At 40.4% G+C, this 27096-nt stretch overlaps 1 protein-coding gene across 5 annotated transcripts; it reads left to right on the forward strand.

The window, feature by feature from the left end:
* Nucleotides 1–3868: 3868 nt before the first annotated feature.
* ASRGL1 (asparaginase and isoaspartyl peptidase 1) lies at nucleotides 3869–25595 on the forward strand. 5 transcript variants are annotated; one of them, XM_061989841.1, is made up of 7 exons: nucleotides 3869–3887; nucleotides 5697–5939; nucleotides 9634–9776; nucleotides 14243–14397; nucleotides 18517–18635; nucleotides 20902–21012; nucleotides 24229–25595. In XM_061989841.1, the coding sequence occupies exons 2-7, from the start codon at nucleotides 5753–5755 to the stop codon at nucleotides 24462–24464; spliced, it is 951 nt and encodes a 316-aa protein (XP_061845825.1). In that variant the 5' UTR covers nucleotides 3869–3887; nucleotides 5697–5752; the 3' UTR covers nucleotides 24465–25595. The 5 variants fall into 5 exon arrangements, with proteins under 5 accessions (XP_061845825.1, XP_061845822.1, XP_061845821.1 ...); XM_061989838.1 differs by lacking the exon at nucleotides 3869–3887 and adding an exon at nucleotides 4167–4526; XM_061989837.1 differs by lacking the exon at nucleotides 3869–3887 and adding an exon at nucleotides 4167–4487.
* Nucleotides 25596–27096: the final 1501 nt, after the last annotated feature.

Genomic DNA, 27096 nt, shown 5'->3' on the forward strand with positions numbered 1-27096 from the left:
CATTTCTTAATATTAATTACTATGTTAAGATATATTTTTATTGCCTACATTTTTCATCAAACTAACCTCATCACTTAAATTTTCAGGGTTCTGCTTACTGTTACATCTCAGCTTTGTACTTCATTACACACAAAAACAATTCCACCAAATACACCAAACGTTTGAAGTAAGCAAAACTATCATGCCTCTTTTCCTTTCTAAAGGCCACACACATGGTCATTACAATCCTCCTGGTAACGGAGGAACTGCTATCTAAAAGCATACCTGCAATGTAATGCACTTATGTCCAGTAAACTTCCAAAGCTTAATCTTTCCCTGCCCACCTTTCTGCAAAATTAAACCACCTCCACAGGGTCAACAATAGATAATTATGATGACCCCTTGGAGCTGTTTTTACTAAGTTTTTATGATTTGAACCCCATTTCAAATCAAAGAGGGGGATCTTTGACCTGAGACAGTAGCCCCATGAAGGTCTCCAATGCCTGGTAACTTGGTTAAGCCTTTAGATTATTAAAAGTAAATGAATTCCATGACTGTGACCCAACTTAGTTTCATTTTATCCCTATTCCAAATCTCAAGGAAAAAGAGTATCTCAGGTATCTCTCAAGTATCACACATACTCTTGGTATTTATCTGCCATGCTGATGCTCTTTTATTTCCTGCATCTTATGACATGATGCATTTAGGGTCACTACACGTCCATACATCTGAGTGACAAGAAAGTGCAGAGAAAGAAAGAACTTGGGACAGATTTTCATTTGTCATTTTATTAATTTCCATTCTGCTCCAACTGGGAGATAGCAAAATCCTCTACGGACTATTTCAAACTATTTGGTGCTAACTTTCCTCCCAAAGGTATCCTATATACTGACAAGTCCACCTGAACTCTTTACCATGGAAACTTCTGTCACACTCAGTAAGATTACATACATGATAAAACACTTAGAACTGAGCCTTAGTTACTGATAAGGTGCATTATGAATCTCCCTAGAAATAAGTTTGAGGACTTAAGCATTTTTTAAGCAAATGTGTTCTAATGTATTTTTAAAAGTAACGATGATTTTGCCTAAAACGTGAGCTAAGCTAAAAATCTCCCTTTTAATTGCAGCCTTTAGCATGTTAATTGTACATTAAGAACAAAGAGAACTGCACTTTTCCTAATGTGGCCAAAATTTAAAGTCCCCCGTGCTTGCTGGGATGCTTTAAGCTCCTGTCAGACATACAGACAAGTTCTTTCACATGCTGTACATATGTAGTATGCGGATTACTCAAAACAATGATGTCTGAGGGAGTTTTAAGGAGAGAATGTAAAGCTTGGAATAAACAGAGCATTTAAAATAATTCCAAAAAATCGAACTTGATCTGCCTCCTTTGAAGTTAAAATGATTAGAATGGAGCAGGCTGGGATTTATAGACTTCACAGGCTGTGGGAGGGACTTCAAAAGCACAGAGGTGATAGATGAACATGTTTTTTTCCAGACAGGCAGTGACAAAAATGCAATATGGTTTCAGGGCTCTTAGAACAACAGGAAGAAATGAAAAGGAAAACAAAAAGTTCTAATTTTAGTCTCTGCCAGTCATTCATGTTGCAGTTTGATTGCCTTACGCTTAGGACACTCACCTCAGACGCACCTTCAGCAGAGCAAAAGCTTGATTAATTCTGATAAGTACTCAGTAAATACATGACACAGACACAGGAACCATCAGGACCATTTTTAAGCTTCAGCTTTGAAAAATGGTCAAGGCCACTATGTGCTGGATTTGAAACTAGGATCTGAACTGGCATTTCCCACAACAAGCACTGCATCAGACGCTGCTCTGTCTTCTGCCCCATTGCCCAGGTTTCTCAGAGAGCTGCCTACTTCTGCCTCTCTGGTAAAGCCATCCCACTCTATACAAAATATTAAATACTGGGAGCAATAAGGTGCTGCTAACTTCTGTTTTGGGACAATCTGCCATGTGATGGCCATGTGAGTTCCAGGTTTAAAACTCAAAGCAGGCAAATGAACCCATCTCCATTTTCATCTCACTTCTGTGCAGAAGGGGAGGAACATCATCGCCGTTGGTGATTGCAGCCCTTCCACCCATGAAAATATTTCCAGCTAAAATACTCAATACACAACATATAAATGAATTTGAGTTGATCCCATTTATATTTTAATGAATACCACATCTACCATTTCCTGTCTTACTGCTACACATTTCACTGCTGACCTTACCTGACTGTATGTTTAAGAAATATTGCAATTTACATTTTAAAAATTGAACTGATTCTCAGATGAACTGTTTTTTCCAGCTTCTCTAAATGGTAGCATACTCTTTTTTGTAAGAATATTGTAAGAAGTGGTTTACAGACTTAATTGAATTGTGCATGTAAACAAAGTTATTCAACATGTGCAAGTTTTTGCAGAGTAGTGTAGGGGAAAGGGTCCTAAAATTAATTTTTCAAGGAGATTCTAGAAGAGGGCATGCCCTTAATTATATGGGTTCTGCAGGAAAATAGAAGGCACAATTTATAGTTGTATTTTAGTCATCTGAGATGCAGAGCAGAACCTACGACATCTGGCTATTCTCACACACATGGTCCCTACTCACATGTGATGAGATTGCTTATTTTCCCAGTTCAGCCCTCTAGTCCTTATCTGTGGTAATACATCCCCACCTCTTTCAAGTGTAGCACATTCAGCTTAAAAGAAGGAAAGCTAATCTCCATGAGGCTGCATATGTAAATGAACTAATTTATTTTGTATATTTTAAATTTTGCTTCTCTGGCAACTAAAATATGCAAAGCTGTCTTAAGAAAATTATCAACAATGAAACCAATAGGTTTCTGCAATAACTATCTAAAACTTTTCCTAATGGTTTACATAGCTTTAGGACAGGTTCCTGATACGCAATTCATTACGCTGACTTTTTAAAACTATAATAGTTATAATGATTTGACTACAATGGCAAAGGTGGCAGCCAAAGATGGCTTAAGGTAAAAACCAGATTATTCCAGCTCCAGGAAGTGACACACTTGCTTTATTGAATTGTTAACAACGTTAGACTGACATTAAAATTTCCATTTGATGTTACTACAGAAATTTAGTGTTCAGCACTCCATGTAAACAACCCAAATTATTCACCTAAGGTATTTAATCTAACTAGCACCAATTTCCTCTTTTCATGCTACCTCTGAAAGCAAGATAAATGTTCTATGAAAACAAGCGGTACTCTCAAATAATTCACATCCAAAATCTAAATTCCTCTTTGTTAATCCCATCAGTGACAGGGAAAAACCATCTAGAGTAGTTCCTTTTAATTAAACCATGTTAATTTGTTTTAAACGAACCTTTGGGATCAAAGCAGATCTTAAATTGAGTGACTGCACAATGCCATAAATCCTTATCCTTTCACATGACCATGTCAGCTTGGCTCCCTGCTCGGCCACAGCAGACTGCCTTCACTGGTCTCCTTGCTGTGTAGGGTGGAGAAAAAAAAAAGGGAGAAAAGAGAAGGAGGAATGGTCAAGGAAGAAATCTTGCCAGGCAGATTTTATGAATTCTAAGATATTTTTTAAAATATTTAAATAAATTTTTAATATTGTACTTTTAATATATTTTCACTACAAAGGTAAGGAAACTTGGGTGTTTAAGAAAAAAATACCTCTATTTTACAAATTTGTTTTTAGGGAGAACTCTTTTTAGTAACTCTTTTTATAGTAAACAACTGTTCCACCAGCAGCCTGTAATTTAAATCAAGCAATCAATCAATCAATCGCAAGGTTATTTCTTGCCTTTGCAGTCTACTTGGGGTCAGCCTGACTACACTGAGCTTGGCCTCACCTGGTCTGTGCCAGCCTGACGGCTGACTGGGATGGCCATGCCTCACACAAGGTGTTTACGGTACGCAAGCCGAGCTTTGAGAATGGCAATAACCCGTCTGGTGAGAGGAGAAGGGAACAGCGGGCAGACGAGACGTGCCGTTGGGTTTCAGTTTGGGGGAGAAGTGCAGTTTTTGTTGTTTAACGCGAAGGGAAATGAGGCGGTGACGGCTGAGGCGATGGCGCCAGATCGCTGCTGTGGCCTCCCGCAGCGCGGTGGCAGCAGCAGTCCCCGGCCCCTCCGCGGGACCGCACTGCCGCACAACTCGCTCCCCGCCTACCGACGGCTGAGGGAGGAAGGAAGCCGAGGAGGGCACGATGGCAGTGGCACCTGCTGCCAGGCAGCCCGGGCGCGGCTTCTCCCGCCGGCCCCGAGGCAGCAGTACCCGGCCCCCTCCCGAAATGCTGGATGGATGAGGCGCCGGGGTGAGAATGCTAGCGGGCCGCCATCTTAACTGCGGGCTTCCCTCAGCGCAGGCGGCGGGAGCCATGTCTGCTGAGGGTGGTCTCCTGGCAGGAAAAAAGGCTGCTCGCCCGTCCCCTGCGCCTGGGCCCGCCCCGGAGGGCGTGCAGGGCGGCGCTTGATGCTGCGCTCTGCTGCTGCGCAGACGGGGCGCTACAGGTGGGCTCCGACTCCGCGCCTCACTCTCCGCCCGGGCGGGTGCGTGGCAGCGCGGCGGCGGGAGCCAGCGGGCAGGGGGAGGTGGGTGGCCCGGCGGGGCCGCGGTGCGCGGCTGGGCTCAGCTCGCGGTTGAGGAGACATTATGCTGGCCGCCGCGTCGACCCTCGAGGAGGGAAGAGTGCTGCTGATGTCTGAAATAAAAACTTGAAAGGTCTCAGCTGCGGGAAACTCGGTGAAAATCGAGACGTTTCTGCCCCGCCGCGGGCTGCGACGCCCGAACAGTACGGGCTGGGTCTTCATCTGGTGCCTTCCCGCTGCCATCATGGCAAGCGGGCCCCGAGAGGGAGTGCCGCTTCCTGAGGCTGCGGGAGTGCAAGGGACCGGGGCTGTCAGAAGTCTGGGACTGTGGGAATACTCTGTCGAAAGGGGATCGCTTGTAGGATAAGGGAAAGGCTGTTGGATTTTGTTCTTCACAGCCTCTTAAAATAGCTTGTCCCTGAGAAGCTGTGTTTATAAGGAGAGTTTGCTTTGTGAGGTGCCCTAGATTTCAACTGGATGGAGCTGCTTCTCCTTTGCTGCCTTCTGTAAGCATAAACGTGATTTCCATGACCAAATATATGTAACAATGCTCTCTTTTTTTTTTTTTTTTTTGCTTACGGGAGGCCCTGAGCAGTAACAACAAACTGTTGGTTGCCTGCTTTGAGGGCCTTGTTCTCTTTGATGAAGTACAAAGTTTTGCAAGAGGTCAGAGATTTGTAATGCAGGCAGTAGAGCTGGTTAAGCTCAGAGGTCCGGTCCGTGGCTTTTATCACAGGTTATATTACTCTACTCCATGAGGCTACCCATCTAATGTGAAGAGCAGTTAGAAGGATCAAAGGTTACTAAGATGCTTGTTTCTGAGTAACTTGTAATATTGCTTGACAGGGCTCACGCTATATTCTAAGATTGCAGAGTGACTTAGCCTAGAAGGGGCCTTCAGAGGTCCCCTGTCCCAGTCCTCTGCTCAAAGGAGGGCTGACATCAAAGTTGCAGCAAGTTGCCTGGGGCCTCCTCCAGTCCAGACTTGAATGAGGAGCTCCTTCACATGAGAACTCATCTTCTTGAAAGATAGAATGGTTGAAGTCTGACTGTATCTGTTAAATATCCTGCAGGTCTCTTTCCATGTAGAGAGGAGCACATGCTAAAGATTCTTCCTTCTTTCCAAAACAGGCAAATTAAAAGTATTCTGTGTGCACAGCTGAAAGCCGTGGGAGCAGTTGGGCAGGATGAAGCCTGTCATTGTGGTGCATGGTGGAGCTGGCCGGATCTTTAAAGAACGAGAAGAGGGAAGTCGCACTGGTGTTGTCAGAGCCGCACTGCGAGGTTACAGGATCCTGAAACAGGGAGGCAGTGCCTTAGATGCAGTTGAGGAGGCAGTACGATCAATGGAGGATGATCCTCATTTTAATGCCGGTAATTTTTCAAGAATGAAGTGGGTTTAAAATCATCATGGATTTCACGTGTTTTGCCCTGATGCTTCTGAAAATGCTGGCTTGCATTTTCTCTGAATTCTGCACATTGCAGTGGAGTAAATACCAGTGTCACAGAACGGTGTATTTCTCTATATAGATCAATAGCATGGTATGTACCTCAGTTTCTCATGAGTACACTTAGACAGGTGAGTTACCCTGTTCTTGGTTTTCAGTGGTTTATACCTGCCGTTCCATTCTTGTGTTGCCTGTTACTGTGCTGTGTATTCAGTTTTAAGACATGGGTTCCCTAATGGAGTATATGATTTGAACTTAAGAAAAAGCTATTTTACTGTGAGGGTGGTGGAGCCCTGGCACAGGCTGCCCAGAGGGGTTGTGGAGTCTCCTTCCTTGGAGGTCTTCAAGACCTGCCTGGACATGTTCCTATGTGATCTGATCTAGGTGACCCTGCTTCTGCAGGAGGGTTGGACTAGGTGATCTCTAAAGGTTACTTCCAACCCTATCATTCTATGATTCTATGTTTAAGGCCCTTGAATATAGCTTCCAGCAACGTCTAAGACTTCCTGCATGCCCTTTACCTCTTGCCAGACAAATAGTGTTCTTGGCGATCTTAAGAGGGTTTCTCTTAATTAGTGCTTTTGTAAATCATAATACAGAAGTAATCCAGTAATGGTATGTGAGTCATTAATTTATACAGCGAAGTTTCATAACTGATGATTAATGTTAATGTCAATAGTTGAATATTTTCCCACTCTGTGTGTGGCCTCAAACTCAGTATTTTGATGAAGTTCAGTGAGAGTATTTCCCTACTCCCACCAAGGTATGTCAGGAACAAACATGGAAAGACGGACCTATCAGTATTCAATGTTTCAGCTAACATAGTTATCGGTTATGTGTACACTTAGTTTGCAAGAGATTCTCTTGTTCCCTTTCACCTTGTAATTGAAACAGAGAGCACTTCTACTTCATGTGAAACTTTCAGTGTTTTGTTACTGACTTCAGTTGAACCTCTTGAGTTTTAGAGATTTTAAGCTGAAACCAGGAAGCAGACTTAGAGGTGTAGTGTGTGCTGTTTTATAAGGAACATCAGGGTGGCATTCTCTCATTTAACTTTTACTTAACTGAACTTGAGCCTTAAGACCTTGTTCAGGTTTGACTGCTGATCTAAATGGCAAGTAGTCTAGTAATCACAAATACTTCTAGTTGTGTTAATGCTCATTAGATACAGCTACTCTCAGTAGCTGGCAAAAATGAGCTGAAAGCTATGTGAAGAGGGCCCTGATTGGAGTGACTGTTTAAAACTCACTCTGTGTTATTTGTCGTTGTAAAAGAAAAATCAGGTTTACTCTAATATTTTCTAGGAAAACACAGACATGGCTAAGAGCCAACAATAAAGATTGGGAAGAATGGGCATAACAATCAAGTTGTGTCTTTTTTTTTGAATGATGGAGTTTAGCCATGCTATGTAGATGCATCTTGGTGGAGGAGCTCTGAAGCTATACTGCTGTCTAAACTAGCATTTTAGTAACTTGAGCAGCATAATGAAGTCATCAGGTTCTACTTGGAATGATGAAGTAGCCTAATTATATTTCCTTCACATGCTTTCTTTGAACAGTGGTATTAACTAGCTTGGTGTGAATACTCCAGATGGAAGAACTGTCATTATAGTGAAACTTGCACACTCTTTCCTCCTCAGCCTTTGCAGGACAGAGGACAGATGTATCTATCTGTAGACAGAGGAAATGGGAGTACTCCTCTCAGTACTCTTGCTTTGACTTGGTTGATGTCAGATAAGTTCATTATTTGTACCTCTTTACATTTCCTGTCTCCTATTTTGTTTTGGGTTTTTTAGTTCTTTTCCCCTGCCCTTTCCTTCTCAAGTGAAACGGGGTTTTTTTCAGTGTTGCTGCCAATGGGTACCATGGCCTCAGAGGCAGATAGTCCCTACCCACGGTGTGCTGGAAGACAGGTGGAAAAGGCAGCCTAACCACAAGAGAAGGAATTCATCTTATCTCAAATAACCTAACCTGGTTTAGTATCAAGCCTTGCCATGGTGCTCAGTGGAATGAGAAGGGTGGCTGTACAGCTCTTTAAGGCAAGTGGGATGAATTGTTCTTACAGGACACCTGTCTCCCTTCATTGACCGTGAAAGGAGGCTTTTGTATAGAGTTGCCTTTGACTACAGGAGCTGTCTGCAACTGTTTTCTGCTCAGGAAATTTTAGGAAATCCTAAAATGTGTCCTTTGAGATATGTCTGGGTAGACCTAGGATACTGATAATGCAGTGACAGAGGGGGCTGGTAGAACTTCCCCTGGAGCCATGGGTCTGGTCACTGATGCTTGAGAAGAAGGTGCCCTAGTTCTAGTGGGAATTTCATGATTGTTCCTTGTCAAGGGAAGCTAAAGGAGTAAGGCACAGTTTATCTAAGAGTGTAAAGAAGTCTTATTCCTTACACCAGCACAGAGGAGGAGCATGATGAAGGATGTTAATATAGGTGGCACAAGGCAGTTACCTCTAAGCTCTTTATAGATCAGTGTAGTCTAGAAATCATGTTGACTGATGCAGGACTGAACTCTGGAATAGCTTATGCACTTGGAGAGCAGCAAAAAAACATTTTAGGGGCACATCTGTGTATGGCAGGGGGAGTTTTGGAGATTGCAGGAGGAGGAATACAGGATTTTGTTCACTCCCGTAACAGTTTAACTTCATATATTCAGATCTGGAAGTACATTGGTGCAGAAGTCTTATGTCAACAAGTATTAACAATGGCTTCTGACCTGTTTTAATGTTGGTTTAACAGAATTACCACCACTCCTCCCCCCTCCTTTTTAGCTCTGTACTGTGTTCAAGTCTTTTTTCCTGAGCTACTGTGTTAATCTCCCACGTTTTGTTCTGGGTTTTATTTTTTAGGTTTAGTCTTCTCTGTCCTTACTAGCAACGCTTGTGCACTTGATGACTACCAGTGACTGTTCCCCTGATTTGCATTATTAAAAAAACCCTATTTGCATTGTCTCATTTTTGTATCTCATTAATTTTCAATTGTGTTACTGATAGCAGTGATAATTATAGAGGAAAGCAACTACCCAACATTGTGTTACTTTTAATACTGTTTTTATTTTGTTATGATGAACTTGTTATTTCAAGCTTTTGTTACAGTGGTGAGTGGACACTTATGTACTGCTCCATCAGTTTTGGCAGTTTCTTGGAATGCTCTGTGGCTTTAGTCTGTTGATAGTATTGAACATGATACTGTTTTGTTGGGTTATGTTTTATCCTTCTTTGGATAAACTGTAAAAGTAAAAGAGTTTTATGTGCTCTTGAAGGGATCTGGGGGATAAAGAATTCTGTTTATGATTGCCATTTTAACTTTCATACCTAGTATATAATTTTTGATAGGAGTGGGAATGTATTTTTCATCTTATAAAAATAAAGCTCAGTTTTAAAGTGGACATTGTACCCTGTGAGACTTCTGTTAATGGTTAGATTTTGTGGTTCTACTGAGCAGTATTTTTTGCTGTTTTCTTTGTATTCAGGGAATACCGTTAATAAGTCAGATAGCAAACTGGAAAAGAGAAAGTTTGCTTGATGAGATCTAATAGTTGAATCACCTGATGGTTAGTTCTTAATGACTTTTCTTTTTCCCTTCCTCCCTGATTCTTTTTTTATTTTGTCTTTAGGCTGTGGATCTGTTTTAAATGAAAAAGGTGAAGTCGAAATGGATGCCATTATCATGGATGGGAAAAATTTAGACTCTGGAGCAGTATCTGCAGTTAAATGTATAGCAAATCCAATAAAACTTGCTCGACTTGTCATGGAAAAAGTATGTGGAATATGTACTTGAGTACAAAGCTTTTTTTCCTTAGAATTTCATCTTGTGTATTGATACAACTGAAGATGTTTGTGTAGTGCTTTAAAGCAGGAAGGAGGGGAGAAATGGATGGTAGTGTTTGAAGACTGTGGTCATAAGTGGTTTTGAGAGGTATTTGTTAGAAGTAACATTCTAAGGAAACAGAAGTTCTGCCATGCAATTGGAAGCTCGAGGAGAAATTAACTTACACCTGTTAATCTCCTGCAGCTCCACAGTTGGTGTTCAAGATTTTAGGGATTTTTTTCGTTCACTTGAGTTTTTTTAAGAGCTTTTATTCTGTCACTAAGTCTTCTGCTTGATCTTGCAACATTAAAGTTGAGTATTATACTATAGACTTTGCAATGATAAGAAACTGAATTAAATGACCAATAACCTTCTGGGTTATGTAATGCAGTCTTGGGTTCTACCTAGCCTTTGCCACTATGACCTAATCTGATGGTAGCCTTAGTACAAAGTCATGGCCTTCCAGCAGTAGAAGATAACATTAGCCCTAAATGATGGTGACAGATTTTCCAAGAGAGTCAAACGTAGCAGGGCAGCAAAATGACTGTTACTTGAACTTCTGTGTAAAATCAATCCCAGCTTACTCCAGTAAGAAGTCCCTCTAATACCTGCCACAGTGGACTTCTTTTTCAGAAATGATGCAACTGGAGTGCTTTGGGATATGTGTACTGCAGGTTATTTTTGTGATACGTGAATCTGTTTTACCATTGCTAGATGGTGACAGTGATCAAAAAGTTTGTACTCTCTTTGCAGTTCACATTTTTTATGCTGCTAGTGCCACTGTCCCTGGATTGTTGAAAAGTGCTTGTATTTGCTAAACCATAGAATCATAGTCATAGAATGGTAGGATTGGAAGGGACCTTTAGAGATCATCTACTCCAGGGGGGTTGGACTCGATGATCTCTAAAGGTTCCTTCCAACCCTACCATTCTATGAATCTGGTGTTCAAAAATATTGAAGCTAAATTTGAAATAATAAATTCAACTGTATAGGACCAAGTATAATGCTGTAGCCTTAAAACGTTGAAACTTTGTGATCAAGTGTATTACACTTTGCCCAGATGCAAAAAATTTCATATAGATGATGAGGTGTGAATGATGGCCTAAATTGCTTGATATATCTTGAGGTGATTTTCTGCTGCTTCTCCGTCAGATGTTGTAAATGGGAATACCAACTGGTGTTGCTCTTCATTTTGCATAGGAATTTTGCAACAGCAACTTGGACTGTTTCACAGTACATCTCAGAGTGCGTTTGGTTTTGGTTTACTGTGTGTAGCTAAAAGTATTTTTAAGTCTGTGACCCATGGGTAATAAGACTCTAGTTTTCCTGAGGTCTTAAGTATATTCAGATGCTTATTTCCCAGTGGTTTTGATATGCCTCACTGCCTTAAGGAATCTTGAAACCTGCAGCTCCCAAAACCACACAAACCAACCAAAAATAGGTCATTTTCTTGATTTCCATAAAATTCCAGAACAATGTGGGCTCCATCTGGTGGCCACAGTAGCTCTTCTAGATTGTTGCACACATTTACTCTCTGCTGTTGCATGTTCACAGGGCTCCAGCTTGCCCAAATTCATGGGATGGAAGAAAGGAGGGCACCAGAGTAAAGTCAGTTCTTGATATACTATGCTATTGAACACAGCCACCTCTAGAGATGGAAGACTTTTAGTATATTAACTAATTCAACAAATCCTTGGGAAAGCAGTTCAGTTTCTATTGAGTTATTCCTGTTTGTAGTGAACAAAAGGAGGAGGATACATTGAAATGTTGTTTGGTGAAGGTTTTTCTTAAATGGGACATGTAAGCCCCCTCAGCTCCAACACTTCACGAGATGGGCACCTCATAATCTCATGAGTGCCAGTTGATTGGTATATGTGAACTACGTAAATGTTTTCCTCTAGTGTAGCATCCAGACCTTTACATTAGACTAAGGAGAATTTTGCCTAGAATGTTGATTTCTCAAGGCAAAGGTGCAAATTTCCGTTGTCCTCTGTGCACTGCCAGAATCACTAAATAAAGGACAGTGATGGTCTGACTTTCAGGCCAGCTGCAGAAATTCACCAGGTTTTTCTCTTCCTCATTTCCATGAAATGAACAAAGCTTGCCAATGTTTTAGTGAGATCTCTGGAACCTTTTATTTATTTATTTGTTCCTTTTGGATTCCTTTGTATAAATGTGTCCCAGAAAAATTAGACACTTAAGAAAATTAGCAAACATATTCATGAAACTGTAGAAGGATTAGACAAAAAAATGTGCTTTTGGGTTGCTTGTCAGTGTTGTACCAACTCTTTTATCAACAAGATGTATCGAAGAGAAAAACAAAGCTAATTCTTTTCAGTGAGGATCGAAAGAAACCCAACCAAAAGAAACCCACAACCCTGTCATAGAAGCTTATTCCTCTGTATACAAGTATTTCTTGTTTGTGCAGCTCAAGAAGGTTGGGTATGTTGAGTATGTATGACAAGCTGCATATGAGAGGGAATCCTGTGAAAAAATTTTAAGAAATAACTTTTGAATTATTGTTAAAAAACCTTTTTTTTCTTTTTTTTAAACTTACTTGAAGGATGATAGAGTGGAAGAAAGCAAGTGGTGGACAACATAGCCTTGTGATATAGAACAAGTCAAAAGAAAAATTCAGGATATTTCCTTAAAGCAAAACATATATAACCCAAAGCAAAACATCGCCAACAAGAACACCTCTGCCCCCCCGCCCCGCAAAGACAAAACCAACCAGAAACCAAAACCAGTTTGAGTGATTGGGTCGTGTGCTTCTGGGGTTTAGTGGCAGAGGGGGGCAGCATTGCACAAAAAAGTTGCCTTGCAAGTAGAAGAACACTAGCTTTGCTAAGAACAATTAGGTCTTTTATTGTCTGGTGTGTAACTGTTGTCCACTCTTTCACATACACAAAGAGGACTTCTTTGTAACCCTTATTCTGTTCATAGAGCATTACTCTCATGAATTGAGGACTTAATTTGTCCATTAAGAGACATTTAAATTTTCAAAACTGTTTGATGTCAGAGCCACCACACCAGGAATGTTTCTGAAGTGTAGTTGAGCCTCCTGTTTCTGTCACTGTCTGAAGGGGTTAGTGCAGAGGCTGTAATAGGCTTAAGTGTCTGTGGTTTGAGAAGAGATTCAGCTGGAATCCTTTCAGACAGTGCAGTGCTATGGCTTGGTCATAGTAGTGACTGCTTGTCGTTTCTTTCAAAATCAACAGAAGCTGATGGTCTGCAACATCTTAGAAGTCTGAAGGTTTGAGACTGTAAATGTCCTGCAGAATGCAGTGTGACACAAATACCCAGCCTCTGGCCTCCTCACTTTGCGCTGAGAGCTGAACATGTGCCACTTTGGTGTCCTGCAAGGCTTAGTGGTCCTGCTGCCTCCACATCATGTGGTCCCACTTTTTGGACCTGGTACCTGTGTGCTGTGCTGCTGCATAGATTAAAAGCTTGCTTGAAGTTAGGTGCTGTGCTTTGAAATTACTCCATACTGCATAGTCAGACCGTTGTTCCTCCAAAACCTTCCTGGGCTCCAATAATCAATTAACAGCTGTGAAGTGGTATCAGACATTGATACTTGGTTTTGGACAAAATTTAAAATATTTAAAGAAAATCAGATTTTAGAACTCCTACTAAAGTGTGAGGATTAATGAAACAAACTTATTTGCATACTTCTCTAAAATATCAATTAACAAAGCTCTACAGACTTTGAAGTATGGATTTAACTGAGGTTGTTGACTTAATCTGGTCCAAGTGCTTTGCTAAATAAAGGAATCAAAATAGAGCTTGTGTAAATGTTAGAAGAGAGCAAACATTTTTTGATCAAACCCATTCGAACAGTATTCTTTTCTTAATTTTTTACTTCTACTTATGTAAGAGTAGCAGCTAGTTGAGGGAAATACTTAGAAAAAAATGGTTCAGCTGATGTTAAGAAATACTTTAGTGTCAGAGGTGTACATTTTTTAATTATTTTTCTCTTATGAGGTGTAATACCTTCAAACAGACCACCAGTTTCTTTTCTGTTCTTTCCTTCTGAGTAAAAGCCTTTTGGATTCCTTAGTTAACTGGACAGGACAGTTAAGTAGTGATTTGGTGATTGACTGCGAACAGTACAAAGAATTTGCATGCAAATTAGCAAAAGAGCAGATTTACCAGTTTATCTTTTCCCATTATAATAAGTACTAAATAGACAAGTGCAGTTCTTTTCTACAAAGGATAAACATTTATGTCTGTTTTAGAGAGATGAAAAAATTTTCAGCTACTGGAAGAAGTTATAGACATAGAGATCTAGAAAGTTTAAAAGCAAATTTGGAATTTTCTTTGTGTAGATGCTTACAAAAACAGTCATTATACAGAACTGCTCAGTAGGAGGCAAAGCAAGATTTGTCAATGAATCTTTTGTCTGTCTTCTGCAGACGAAGCACATGCTGCTGACTGACAGTGGTGCACACCTGTTTGCTCAGGCCATGGGTATTCCTGAGACTCCAGGGGAGAAACTCATAACCGAGAGATCCCGGGAGAGATGGAAGAAGAACCTTGAGCCAGATTCCAACCCTGAAGAGTTCCAGAAGTAGGAGTTTTACAACACATTTCTTTTTCTTTTGAATTCTGGTGCTTTAATTTGTGCTGTCAATTAAAAAACAAAACCAAACCACAAAAACCAACAAGACCAACAACCAATCAAACACAAAGCTTGAAGGTCTGTATTCATACTTGAGAATAGTTCAGTTCCAAGTGTTACACAGTTTGATACAGTCTTCACAGGATGTCTTCAGTGAAAATAACAAAAAATTAAGCTTTCCTTGAACTTGCTCCAGTGTAAATGATCAGAACAAACTTCTTGATCCTTAAGAAGATTGTGGGTCACTTTGACATAGCGTAGGTTTTGTGACATTAATGGAGGTTAAAGTTAGAACGTATCACTCTTTAAAATGACCAGGTACAGAAATACATAAAGCAACTTTTACAAACAGCAAGCATCTCTTCATATAGTTCTTTTCCATGCAGGAAGCGTGATTTGTAAAAAAAATCTCCAGTCCTTCCTTTAAAGCAAGTCAATAAAAAAAAGTATTAATAAAGCTGATCTTGGTTAAGTAGATGATCAGATTGGTCTTTAAGATGGATTAGGTAGTTAAACAACATCATATTTTGACCAGTAACTCCTTCTGAGTGCTGGTTGTGGCTCTTGATTGTTGTAGATAGGAATGAAGAAAGTGATGAAGCAGCTCAGTGTAATGGTGGATGTGAAGAGATGCTACTGGATGGTGTTGTACAGCAGCAAAACAGAAGTCACTTGAAAAATAAGCAAATCTCATAAATAGTAGAGAGGAAGGCAAGGTGGAAGGGAAAAGAAGGAAAATCATCAGGTGTTCTGATGATTCATAGTTCTTAGGCCTGTGAGATAAATATAAATACTAAATTTGTACTTTGAGAGTTGTGGCATAGCAAAACACAGCATTACCTTGCATAAATGCTGTATTGCATATTGTTCATATGTTCTGTGAAACAGTAGTAATGAGAGAAGCAGAGATGAAGAATTTGCAGATCAAAAGGAAAAAAATTCCTCTGTGGGCACGTTAATTAAAGTCCATGAAATGAGGCTATAAACTGCAAGTTATATGCTACTTTTAGTAAATTGCTAGAAGGAAAAACAAACTCATGAGGCAAGTGTAAATATGGTCTTGTAAAAATAGGGAAGTTTTTCCTTGACCTAAGGTCTTGGTCATAGTTCAGCTTGTGTCCGAGAGAAGTTTTCTTTGATCTACAGTCTATCCAAGGATTGTGTGGTATTATTATTATTATTCATTATGAAGAATTTTGAGGATGGCATAGCCCCTACCGCCACTTGTTCTTCTGAATATATAGGTTGGAATGGCATGGCATCTGAGTCTCCATTCATACTTTTATAATTGCTTAATGATAGGGTTTTTTTCTTATAATAGGGTTAAACATTCTTCAGTTTCAATATTGTCTTGTTCTGGAAAATGATAATAGAAGGCTTGTGTGTTTCTGAAGGGCTCAAGACTTTCTTGTCTTAGCCATGCTGATCTTTTTCTGACAAGCAATGCCTGAAACCTCAGCACAAATTCATCATTCTTTTTTTTTTTTAATCCAAGCCCATTAGTTCCTGTATCACATGTGGAATGTTCTTTTTTTGCTGTTATGTCCAAAGTGATTACACAGAAAATTGCCTGAGCCAAACAGGCAGAAGGTGAAGTAGTATTAGTCAGAGGAAACGTGATACCAGATCATACTAGGAATGTGAAGGTTGGTGTGTACTTTACTTCCAGTCCTCAGATCGTAACAATGTTGGAAACTTTGAGGGTTCACAGCTTTCCAAGCTAAGTTGGGTATCTCCACAAGAGACACCTTTTTTTTGTGCTGGTTAGAATCCCACATTCATTTCTGATAAAAGCTTATGATTCCATCACATATGTGACATGGCATCTTGTATGCCTTTTGCTGAGAGTAAGGCATGTGTGGCCTTATCTACAGTCTTCCACTCGGACCATACTTTTGTTAAGAGTGGCTGGAGATTGCCTAAGAACCCCACAGAAAAGGAGTTGAGACCAGCCATAGAGCAGTTGATGGGCTACTAACCCTTCTGTGAATCACAATCCAAGCGTAACTCAAGGTATTAATTAACAAGGACCCTGACAACAGTCAACAGAAACCCCTACTACTGATGCAGAGCTAACAGACAAAGTAGCAGATGCCTTGTTAGTGGAATGGAGGTGGAATAAGTGCATGTGGAGCAAAGGTATGAACAAATCCAACTGAGACATTTTGTATCACAGTAAATAGGGTGTATAAGAACAATTCTTGATTGAACAAAATCGTTACTACTAATAGCATTCTCTGGAATACTACAGATTTTTGTTGAGGTTCTTGCTGCTGTCACTAACTAACCATTGAGGATGATTCTAATAAGATGTCTCTACTTAGACAGTTTTGGCTGCCTTGATAATGTTTCTGAGTCAACTAACTATGCAACAGATTGTTTATGTCTTCTTTTTGCCTTTGTTCTGAAGTTGAATAAAGAAAACATGTGGTACTAAAGCAATGAAAAAAAAAATGAAAGGGGCAGTAAGAAACAGAGTGTAGCTGTCTGTTTGCTCCACTGCAGATAAGGTATGTCAGACACATTCGCCTTGTTACTTATCACCAGCTCATGTACCAAACCAGATTAGCTGCTGCATATCTGATCTGCACACTCACAGTTGCTCAAGGTCAGTACAGACCTAGGAAAATGTACATCTGGGTGCACCTTTTTCAGGAGAAGCTAATTTTATTTGGTTGAAGGGTGCTACAGGAATGTGCAAGGGAGTACTGAATTTACTAATATTATTTTGGGCAGATCATTTGTAGCAGATGGATGGGTGGGAAGCCCATCTGCACCATCATATCAGTCTGAGATGAGGTCCGTCTCCACGTAAATGTCAGAACAGTTTGTAAGGGCTGTGATTCATCAGTCAACTTTGAGTTGCTGTGAATGAAGTGGAGGGGCCAACAGTGTGATATTTTACATAAGCAGGAGGGTACAGGAAGTGGATTCTCTGAGAAACTGACTGTGTGTTGCGTGGCACACAAAGACATTGTCTGACCTAATTAACTTACATTTTGTGGGGCTGAAGGGAGACCTTCACCAGTGCCTAGATAACTTCCAAAGGCATTGCTGTTCTAGCCAGTTTGATGAAGGATTGTTACAAATTCTCCTGTGTGGAGGGATTGAGATGATAATCTTTTTGGTATTCCTCTGTTAGCCAGATACTGCTTTATGTCCCTACATGAATTGCTAAGATTAGAATATGTGGACACTCAAACTATTGCTTCTCAGTGCAGCAGCTGTTACAGTAAGTGACAATAGCCTTGTTTTCTCTGAACATAAATACAAATGTATATTCTATATGAGTTTCCTGTGATGAAGAAATAAAGCAGTAGTTGAGGCTTCTATTCAGCACATGAAGATTTTTAAGCTGATGTGTTGTTTCAACAGATTCTACTGTGCAAGTGATTTATACCTCAAGATTGCATAGCTGCCAAGTACAAAGACAAAAATATGTACTAATGGTGTGTTGTAAACAGCACTAGTTGAAAGGCACATAAATAACTTTTATTTTTTGTGACATTCAAACATTTAAGGGAATAAGGAAGAGGAAAGAGGAGGAACAGGAAGGAAATGATTCAGTACAGGCATAACATTGCTGTTCTTTTCTGTGTTCACTCGTTTGTGTGCATTGTCATTAATAATTCCGGTTAACCTCCTGTTGAGATAGCAGAGGCAATTCTTGAGTGTTTGAGTTGCTGTTCCAGGAAAAGTTGTACATCAGGCGTGTCACAGTCAAAAAACTACTCAGAACTATGATGGTCAGATTTTTTTTCTGCCCTGTGAGCTTTTCTTTTTTGGAATTTCCCCCCACCTTCTTCCACCCGAGATGGAAATTAAATAAGTCATGATAGGAGAGAAGAAGAAATTGAATTGAAGGAAAAGAAATGAAAGTAAAAGAAGTTTTCTACTCTATTAAATACAAAGCTATGAGAAATGTTGCATGTTGCTTGTTAGTTTTGCAATGATGAACAATTTTTTTTTACAATAATTATTTTTAAAGCTACCTGGAGAATGAGTGCAGCATGCTTTGGCAGGTATGATTTAATTCTGCCTAATTTTGTGAACTGTTTTTCTTGGCAGAGACCTTGGAACAGTCGGTGCGGTTGCTATAGACAGTGAAGGAAATGTAGCTTGTGCAACATCCACTGGAGGACTCTCTAATAAACTGATTGGCCGTGTTGGTGACACAGCATGCATAGGTATGGGGTGTGGGATCTTGCCTCTTGTATTTTGAAGCCATCTCATTTAAAGAAAGGGAAAAAGAAAAGTTACACAGTCTCTTTTCCACTAGTGAAATGAAACGTAAGTACTGGTACATCTGAAATGGAGATTGACCGTTCAAACGTATCCAAACTCAAGCTCCTCAATGTCATGTGCAGACTGAGTGTAGAGAGATAGTGCTGTTATCAAAAACTATTTTGTCTGGAAATTGGAGATGGGAATTTCTTTTTTTTCCTGTCCATTCCTGAATGCTAACTTTTTTGTGTGTTTCCTTCCTGTTGATTCTGATAAAGCTCTCCTTTTGTACGTCTGTGCTTACAGCTAAGTCAAAAAATGTAGCCTGTTCCATTGTACGATGCTCATTTCTTCGTCCTTAAGTAGGTGTAATTATAATTACTCTTTGTTATGTTAGTGAGCCAGAATTGTAAAATGAGTGGCAACTTTGAGTAAATTCCTGTTCTTAGAGAGTCTTGATAAGACTGCCCCAGAGCCTAATAGATGTAGTGTGGAATGAAGGAAATATTTTAAGAGATCTCTTATCCCAGTAGAAGGGACAGTTGAAATCCTTTCCCTGAACTTCTTCCTCTCGTGGGACAGATTTGCCATTTGATTGCTTCAGGGTCTCACTATACAGTGGAGATTTGGAAGATAACTATTTTTAGTAAAATATGTTCCAAACTCAAATAGCACTGCTGTTGACAGTGTTATTTAGTGTTATAAAACTAATACTCTCTTTCTTTCGTGCCCTAAGTTGCTAATGTTTTGGTACCCTATGCATTTTGGCTATGATTTTGAGCTTCATTTCTGACTGCAAATACCCTTCTCTTATGTAGATTCCATTCAGGGCTCCTATGGTGTGGGACATAGGTCTGTGAAGGACAAGTGAAACTGGGCACTGTTGAGTGTATTGCTTGCAACTTTTGCTCTTACTAGACATAGGGATGAATACAGAAATGCTTTTAAATATTAGAGCCTTTTGAAAGACTGATTTTTGGCAGTGATTTTCTGTGTGTACATCAGGGTCCGTTGAAAGGGTCTGATCTGATCAAGGAGGTACAGAAGGGAAGAAATTTTCATTGCTGCTCTTATGCCTCTTTCCCCTCCCTCAGTACCTTGTTTATAATACCGTGGTATGTTCCTCCTCAAATCCTGGGAAATATTTTTCTTAGGAGATGTGCTGGGTGTTGAGCAAGAGGAAGCTTGGTGGAGAACAGGGTGTGGAATGTGCCAGCAAAACAAGGATGAGAGGGGAAAAAAAAAAGGGGTGATGGTGGGTAGTTCAACAGAAGAAACACTCTGCTTGTGGTGAGGGCTCACAAGATTCCTCAGGAGTGCTTGAGAATGGTTCACTTGAGCCCAGGCTCTTTCAATCTTTTGCCTGCTTTTGCTCTTGTGGATCATAGAACCATAGAATGGTGGGGCTTTGAAGAGACCTTTAGACATCATCTAGTTCAACCCCCCTTGCAGAAGCAGGTCCACCTAGATCAGGTCACACAGGAACGTGTCCAGGTGGATCTTGAAGATCTCCAAGCAAGGAGCCTCCACACCCTCCTTGGGCAGCCTGTGCCAGGGCTCCCTCACCTCAACAGTGAAATAGTTTTTTCTTATGTTTAAGTGGAACTTTTTGTGTTCTGTTTCATCCCATTACCCCTTGTCCTGTTGCTATATGAAATAAAGGGATCCCCCAACCTCGTGACACCCACCATTTATATACTTATCAACGAGAACAGTTTTCCATATTAATGGATAAGTTCCCCTCAAACTTTGATCAATTCACCAGTGTCCTCACAAGATCTCCTTTCATTTCATTTTAATTGGTAATGTCGTGTGAACTGCCATTCCACATCCCATCATGTTGTGTGCCCTGGCATTCTGCATCCCATTGCTATCTTGCTGATCCTCAGTATCCTGTCTCTTGCTGTTTCAGAATATATTTTTGCCCCTGCCTGTTAAATGTTGGCCTGCTTCTGCTTCTTGTACCACAAGCAGATCACTAGTCTTCTAGCTCTGTCAGCTTGGTAGCTGACTTTATCCAGCCATTGTTGAACCTTTTCATAAATTTCACATTTCAAATCAAAGAAGAAATGAGAAAAAAGTTTGAATGACACTTTGCAGAAGGGCACAGACCCTCTGAGCCTTTAGGAAGCAAGATTCAGTACCTATGTTAAATAATGCAGGGCTTGAAAATTGTAGTACAGAATATTACTTTTTAATTTATTTTCTTTTTTTCCCCCCTCTAAAAAGGAAGTGGAGGTTATGCTGATAACCACTCTGGTGCCACTTCAACCACAGGACATGGGGAGAGCATTATGAAAGTGGTGTTAGCCCGACTGATCCTCTATCACATGGAGCAAGGTATATTCCAGGCTTCCTGTACTGAAATAATGAGGATAGGAAACGTTGCCTGATGACGAGTTTCAGTTTATGTACTGTCATCCTAGAGCAATTATCAGAAGAGTTGCTCCCAGGGGTGTGTGGATGGGTCAACTCTTTTTAAAAAGAAAACAAAGTACTAAAGTACTAATAAAACTGAAATAGCCTTAAGTGGATAGAAGTGTCTACGCTGCTTGATGTTTAATGGTGCTTTAGTACATTTAGCATATTAATACTTTCATTTAGTACACTTGAACGCTTTCAAGTGTTCTTTTAAAGACTTTGTCTACTTTGAACTGGAGCTTGTCTTAACAACTTTTTTTCCAAAACTAAAATTTTTTGAACAAAGAAATAGAAAACAAAGTAAAAGCAAGATATATTTGAGGAAGCAGTAGGGGAGGGCTAGAGATGGATAATCAGAGCTGAAATAAGCAAGCATAGGATATCATCTTTCTAATAAACTGTAAAGGTCTTTGTGTTAACAACTCTGATTATAGCAACAGAAATGCTTTTAAGACATTTTAACTATGATTTAAATTTTTGTTTTGTTTTGGAAAATATACAAAACTGACTGGGTGAGCATGTGGTAAACAGCTGACATAGTATGTCTTATGTGACTGTAACATAATCTGACTGTGGGATGACCCTTTGGAGCTTTACCTTCATGAGTCAGTCTGTCATCTAAACCCTTGATTATATTACAGCCTGTAAACATAGCCAGGCAACATACTTGTATTGCATGCAATTGAAGAACCATTAATATAGCTATCACCCATTATTTTTAGAAAGCTGCAGCTTTTGGGCAGTACAGTGTAACTTGCTTTGAGATCAACCAAACTGGAAATAGTTGGAAAACTTTCAATTTATGTTTTGATTGGAGAAGCAGTAAGTAGAGAGACAAGTAACAGCTGAGAATATTTTTGTTCTGCTTTACAGAGTAGTTTGCATACAATGGGTGCATTCCTCTGTAAATCTCTTGGCTAATGTGATAGTTTAAGCATAAATGCAACTTACAGTTTATTTCTCAAAGCTCTAACACGTTACAGTCTCCCCTTACTCTCTGTATTATGTCACAAGCTATTCAATTTGTGAATGGCCTTCTGGGCTCTGTTTAGTCTAAACTATTGTAAACCAGTTTATTCTCTGGCTTGAAGTGCATTGCAAAACCTATACATTTGATAGCTACTGTCTGGCTTGTGATAAATCGGTATGAAGAGCAAATGAGGCTCAAATTAAAAAGTGCTTTTAAAGAAAAGAAAATGAAGCCACATGTGTGCATGTTTAATTGGTTTGCACTTGTTCACCCTGCCCATACTTGCTCTACCTTCATTCATCCTGCCCAGAAGTATAACTCGGCTGCCAGGAAAATACGTCAGCGGTGGACCTCCCCCACCCCCCACGTTTTCACAAAGGCACTAAAAACAAACCCTGGAGTTATTACAGCTTTCTGAGTCCTTGAACAGTCAACTGAAGTTGCAGACAAATGAACAACTCGAGCTCTTTCATAATTCTGTTCAGCTATTCAGTAATTCATGTAGTAAATATCTTCTTTTGGACCAATGCTGCAAAATTTACTTTCCTATTTCAGGAGTGAATTGCTTTGCCAGTCTTAACAGCTGTTGGAATCTCTGTTTTATGGTGGCAGCTGCTGCCTTGATGAAAAATCAAACAGTGAAATACTGACCCTTTGAAGTCAGAGCCACTGACTTGAATAGTCACAGTGCCACCCGTAACGTCAGAGAAAGGAGCTTTATCCTGTCAGTCACCAATGCTGTGAATAATTCTGACTCCACTGGTTTTGTTTGGTTTTAACTCAAAATTTGCAGCGAAGGCATGAAGGTCAGGTTTTGTTCTTCAACCTAAGCTGCATAACATTACCAGTGGTATATATCTTAGAACAATTAGGCCAAGCCAATTACATTCCTGAATATATATTCAAACTTCTAGTGAGCAAATACTCTGCAACTACAACAGTCCTTTGTGCATGTGGTACACATTAACTTGGATTTACTTAGAAAATATTCCTGTTAATATGAATTAGGTGTAATGAAAAGGTAAAGATCCTTTGCTGGTCCTTTGTCTAATATCTAGAACATTGAGTCCCCATGTTGCCTGATTCTTCCAGAAGTTTCAGGAAGAGTAACTCTGATATCTGTTTTTGATAGATGATGACAACATGCTTTGAGGTGTGTTGCAGTCAATGGTCTTGGAACATAGATGATGACTGAAATTTTTGATCATTTTAATATGGGGTGGTTTGGGTTTTTTTCCAAATTGTACATGTGTTAGACCTAGCTGGTGACAAACCTTTGGAAAGCTTGCAAGCTGGCATTTTCCCCTTCAAATCACAGAATCTTAAGGGTTGGAAGGGACTTTGAAAGATCATCTAGTCCAACCCCCCTGTCAGAGCAGGACCACCTAGAGTAGGTCACACAGGAACTCATCCAGGTGCATTTTGAATGTCTCTAGAGAGGGGGACTCCACAACACATCGGGGCAGCCTGTGCCAGTGCTCCCTCACAGTGAAGAAGTTTTTCCTTATGTTTATTTGGAACATCTCATGTTCCAACTTATACCCATTGCCCTTTGTCCTATCATTGGCCATTGAACAGCCTGGCTCCATCCTTCTGACACCCACCCTTTACGTGTTTGTAAACGTTAATGAGGTCACCCCTCAGTCTCCTCCAAGTTAAAGAGCCCCAGCTCCCTCAGCCTTTCATCATAAGAGAGATGCTCCACTCCCTACATCATCTTGGTGGCCCTGCACTGAACTCTCTCTAGCAGCTGCCTGTCCTTCTCGAACTGAGGGGCCCAGAACTGGACACAATATTCCAGATGCAGTCTCACAAGGGCAGAGTAGAGGGGAAGGAGCACCTTTCTCCACCTACTGCCCACAGCCCTTCTCATACACCCCAGGATGCCATTGGCATGACTTGAACACACAGATGATGAGTTAGCCTGTACGAAACACTGGAAATTAATTACAATCTGAAGGTATTTAAAACCTATCTTTGTAGCAGCACCATACCACAGCAGCTATTAGCAACTCTCCAGAGCTTTCCTATAAACAGTTCCTTTGCTACACTGCACATTTCTTGCCAGTTTAGTTGAATGAGGAGTTAGATTTGTCTGGCTCCATGGGAATTTTAGAATTTATGTCAAGACAGATACCAGGAAGTTTTCTTGTTCTTCTTTTCAGGAATGTCACCAGAGATGGCTGCTGACACTGCATTAGACTACATGAAGACACGAGTTGGAGGCTTGGGGGGTGTCATTGTTGTTAACAATTCAGGAGAGTGGGCAGCAAGGTTCTCCACCAAGCAGATGTCCTGGGCTACTGTTGAGAATGACCAACTGTATTATGGGATTTATGCTGGGGAAAGGCATACAAAACCTGTTGGTGAAGCAGTTGCATCTGAAAGTGAGGGATTCTGAGAAATGAGAAAACATCAACCAAGGAAAAATGAAGATCTCCAGTTTCTGCTGGAAGACAATATCAGCCGATTTTACCTTTCTGAAAGATCTGTACTCTTTTGATTGGTTCATAGGCATTGCCACATTTATAGTAAAAATGAAATCTGGACGTATTTCTTCAGTGATCATGGATATATGTATAGTGTTTATTAATACCTTTGGGAAGTCAGGAGATGCTCCATTTCTAGATAAGGAGAATGGTCAGGAGGTTTCTTGGTTAGCATACCTTAATTCTACATCAAAGGGACCTGAGTTTCAGTGTTGGAAGAACTCTTTTTCCAGGCTCCTCCTCAGAGACCACTGCCAGGACGATATAAGAGATGAATAGCTATTAATTAAAGACTGAATTTTGAAAATGTCATTGCTCTCCAGAGCCTTCCATGCAGTCATCCCACGATAACAAAGTGCTGATAGTGAAATAGAATCACAGGATCATTACAGTTGGAAAAGACCTTTAAGATCATCAAGTCCAACTACTAACCTCACACTGCAAAGCCCATTGCTGAACTAAACCAATAGCACCAAACAACAGTGAAGAGTTAAGACTTCATCATTGTCCCAGGCTTGAGGTAACTGTCAGGGGAAAGAACAATGAAGCAAAGAAAGAAGCTTTTCTCCAGAGATGGGAAATGTCACGTTTTCCACAGAGTCCTGTTGTATTCCGTTCATTAGCATCAGACCTACAATTGAAAACCAGTCACCACAACAAAGTAGGCTACAGTATTTTGAAGTGTATGTAGATAGCTAACAGGAAAGATATTATTGACTTCATACCTGGGGTGGTAATAAAGAAGGTCTTGATTTCAATAAATATAAATGAAACAGCAATCTTCATTACTCAAAGGTGATAGGCACCTTTTATGTATAAACCTGAGACAGAGAGGAGATGATTAACTGGAAAAATAATGATCTGAAATTAAGTGATAAAAGCAAACTGTACTAAAACAAACAAACCTGCCTCTTGACAAGCTGCTTTGTTGAAGTCTGAAATGTTTTCGGGAGAGATTTAAGAAAGAATTGATTTTCTGCATACAGTTTCCTCATCAAGATTTTGTATTTTTAAAAGATAAAAGCAAAATTCCTAATTTCTAACTTAGCTACATAATTCTTTTGTGTTAAAACTATGTAATAAGGTTAGGGGTTTTAGCTGGTGACTAGGTTTTCTCTGTGGACAGATGAGTATGTTACAACTGCATGCCATCGTACTGTGGAATGTTCCCTTCACAGGAGCATAGTTTGAAACTACTCATACCCGTGGCCCAGCTGCAATAAGCCATGTTGTTGAGTTGGCTCATACAAAGTGGTAGGATTGCCAAGGCTGTCAAACCTGCTTTTTACCTTGACCCATGGTTTATTAGATGTTGCAGATGACTAAATGTGGACAGTGATAGTTCAAGAGTACATGGAACATGTAATTATGGAGCAGTTTTGTACTTTCTTCCAGAGGACATAATGTAGAAAATAGCTGTTATCTGATCATCTCCAGTTCATGAAACAATTACAGTATTTAAAATGTGTAGGGAGTAGTGGTCTTCTAAGGGAAAATTAATTCATTCACCCTTCTGTGCATGAGATACCGGTCTTACAGGGCCAGACTCTTTTCTGGGGAAAAAAAAAAGCACAGTATTTTCTTAGCTTCATTGCCAAAACATCAAGGCAGTCCAGATTTTTGTGGCCAAGGATCTGCTTTATTTACCTCACTTGTCCATAGTTGTAAGATCAAATTTAGGCAATAGAAAAAAACATGATCTTCACGAGTTCTGCCAAATTTCACTTTGCAGCATTGTTTTCATGAAATTGCTTAATAATTTTTCTAATGGAAAAGAATCAGGCTCAAAGGATCATAGAATCATAGAATGGTAGGGGTTGGAAGGGATCTTTAGAGATCATCTAGTCCAGTCCCCCTGCAGAAGCAGGTTCACCTAGATCAGGTCGCATAGGAACATGTCCAGGTGGGTCTTGAAGACCTCCAAGGAAGGAGACTCCACAACCCCCCTGGGCAGCCTGTGCCAGGGCTCCCTCACCTGAATAGGGAAATAGTTTTTTCTTATGTTTAAGTGGAACTTTTTGTGTTCCAGCTTCATCCCATTACCCCTTGTCCTGTTGCTAGCTACTATAGAAAAAAGGGATGTCCCAACCTCCTGATACCCACCCTTGGCTTCATCAAAGCAAAGGATGCTTTTTAGAGGTAAAAGGTGATACATAAGCAGAGCTGTAGGCTGTACTCAAGAATACAAATATCTTTCATCTGCTTTATCAGATTAAAGGCTCTGTAGAGGATGTGTTCCTTTGCTTGAAGTAACTGGAGGGAAGAGCATTTACTCCACTACTCCTGCAACACCTGGTGCATCATGTTTGTCAAGCTTTAATTGTGTTGTGTTTCTGAGCAGGTGGAAGCCTGGTCACGCTCCAAGGTGACCACAGCCCAAGTGGTGGTTAGCACAGCAGCAGGTGTGGGCTGATGCACCCGCTGACTGGTTTGCTGGCAAGGCCTTGGCACTAGGCTGACCTGGACAGGTGGATAGCTGTTAGCTTTCTGGTTAGCTTTGAACAAGTTTACATCTGCCCAGAAGGTACCGTCAAGCACCTCAGC

This window comes from Colius striatus, chromosome 2, assembly GCF_028858725.1.
Source record: "Colius striatus isolate bColStr4 chromosome 2, bColStr4.1.hap1, whole genome shotgun sequence".
In the NCBI taxonomy this organism is placed as follows: Eukaryota; Metazoa; Chordata; class Aves; order Coliiformes; family Coliidae; genus Colius; species Colius striatus.

What these genes read in the sequence shown, in the direction of transcription:
- ASRGL1 (XM_061989841.1), top strand. Translation starts at nt 5,753, where the DNA reads ATGAAGCCTGTCATTGTGGTGCATGGTGGAGCTGGCCGGATCTTTAAA. An exon ending in AACCCTGAAGAGTTCCAGAA is followed by an intron (nt 14,398 to 18,516) that starts GTAGGAGTTTTA and finishes TTTTCTTGGCAG; the next exon opens with AGACCTTGGAACAGTCGGTG. An exon ending in CCTCTATCACATGGAGCAAG is followed by an intron (nt 21,013 to 24,228) that starts GTATATTCCAGG and finishes TCTTCTTTTCAG; the next exon opens with GAATGTCACCAGAGATGGCT.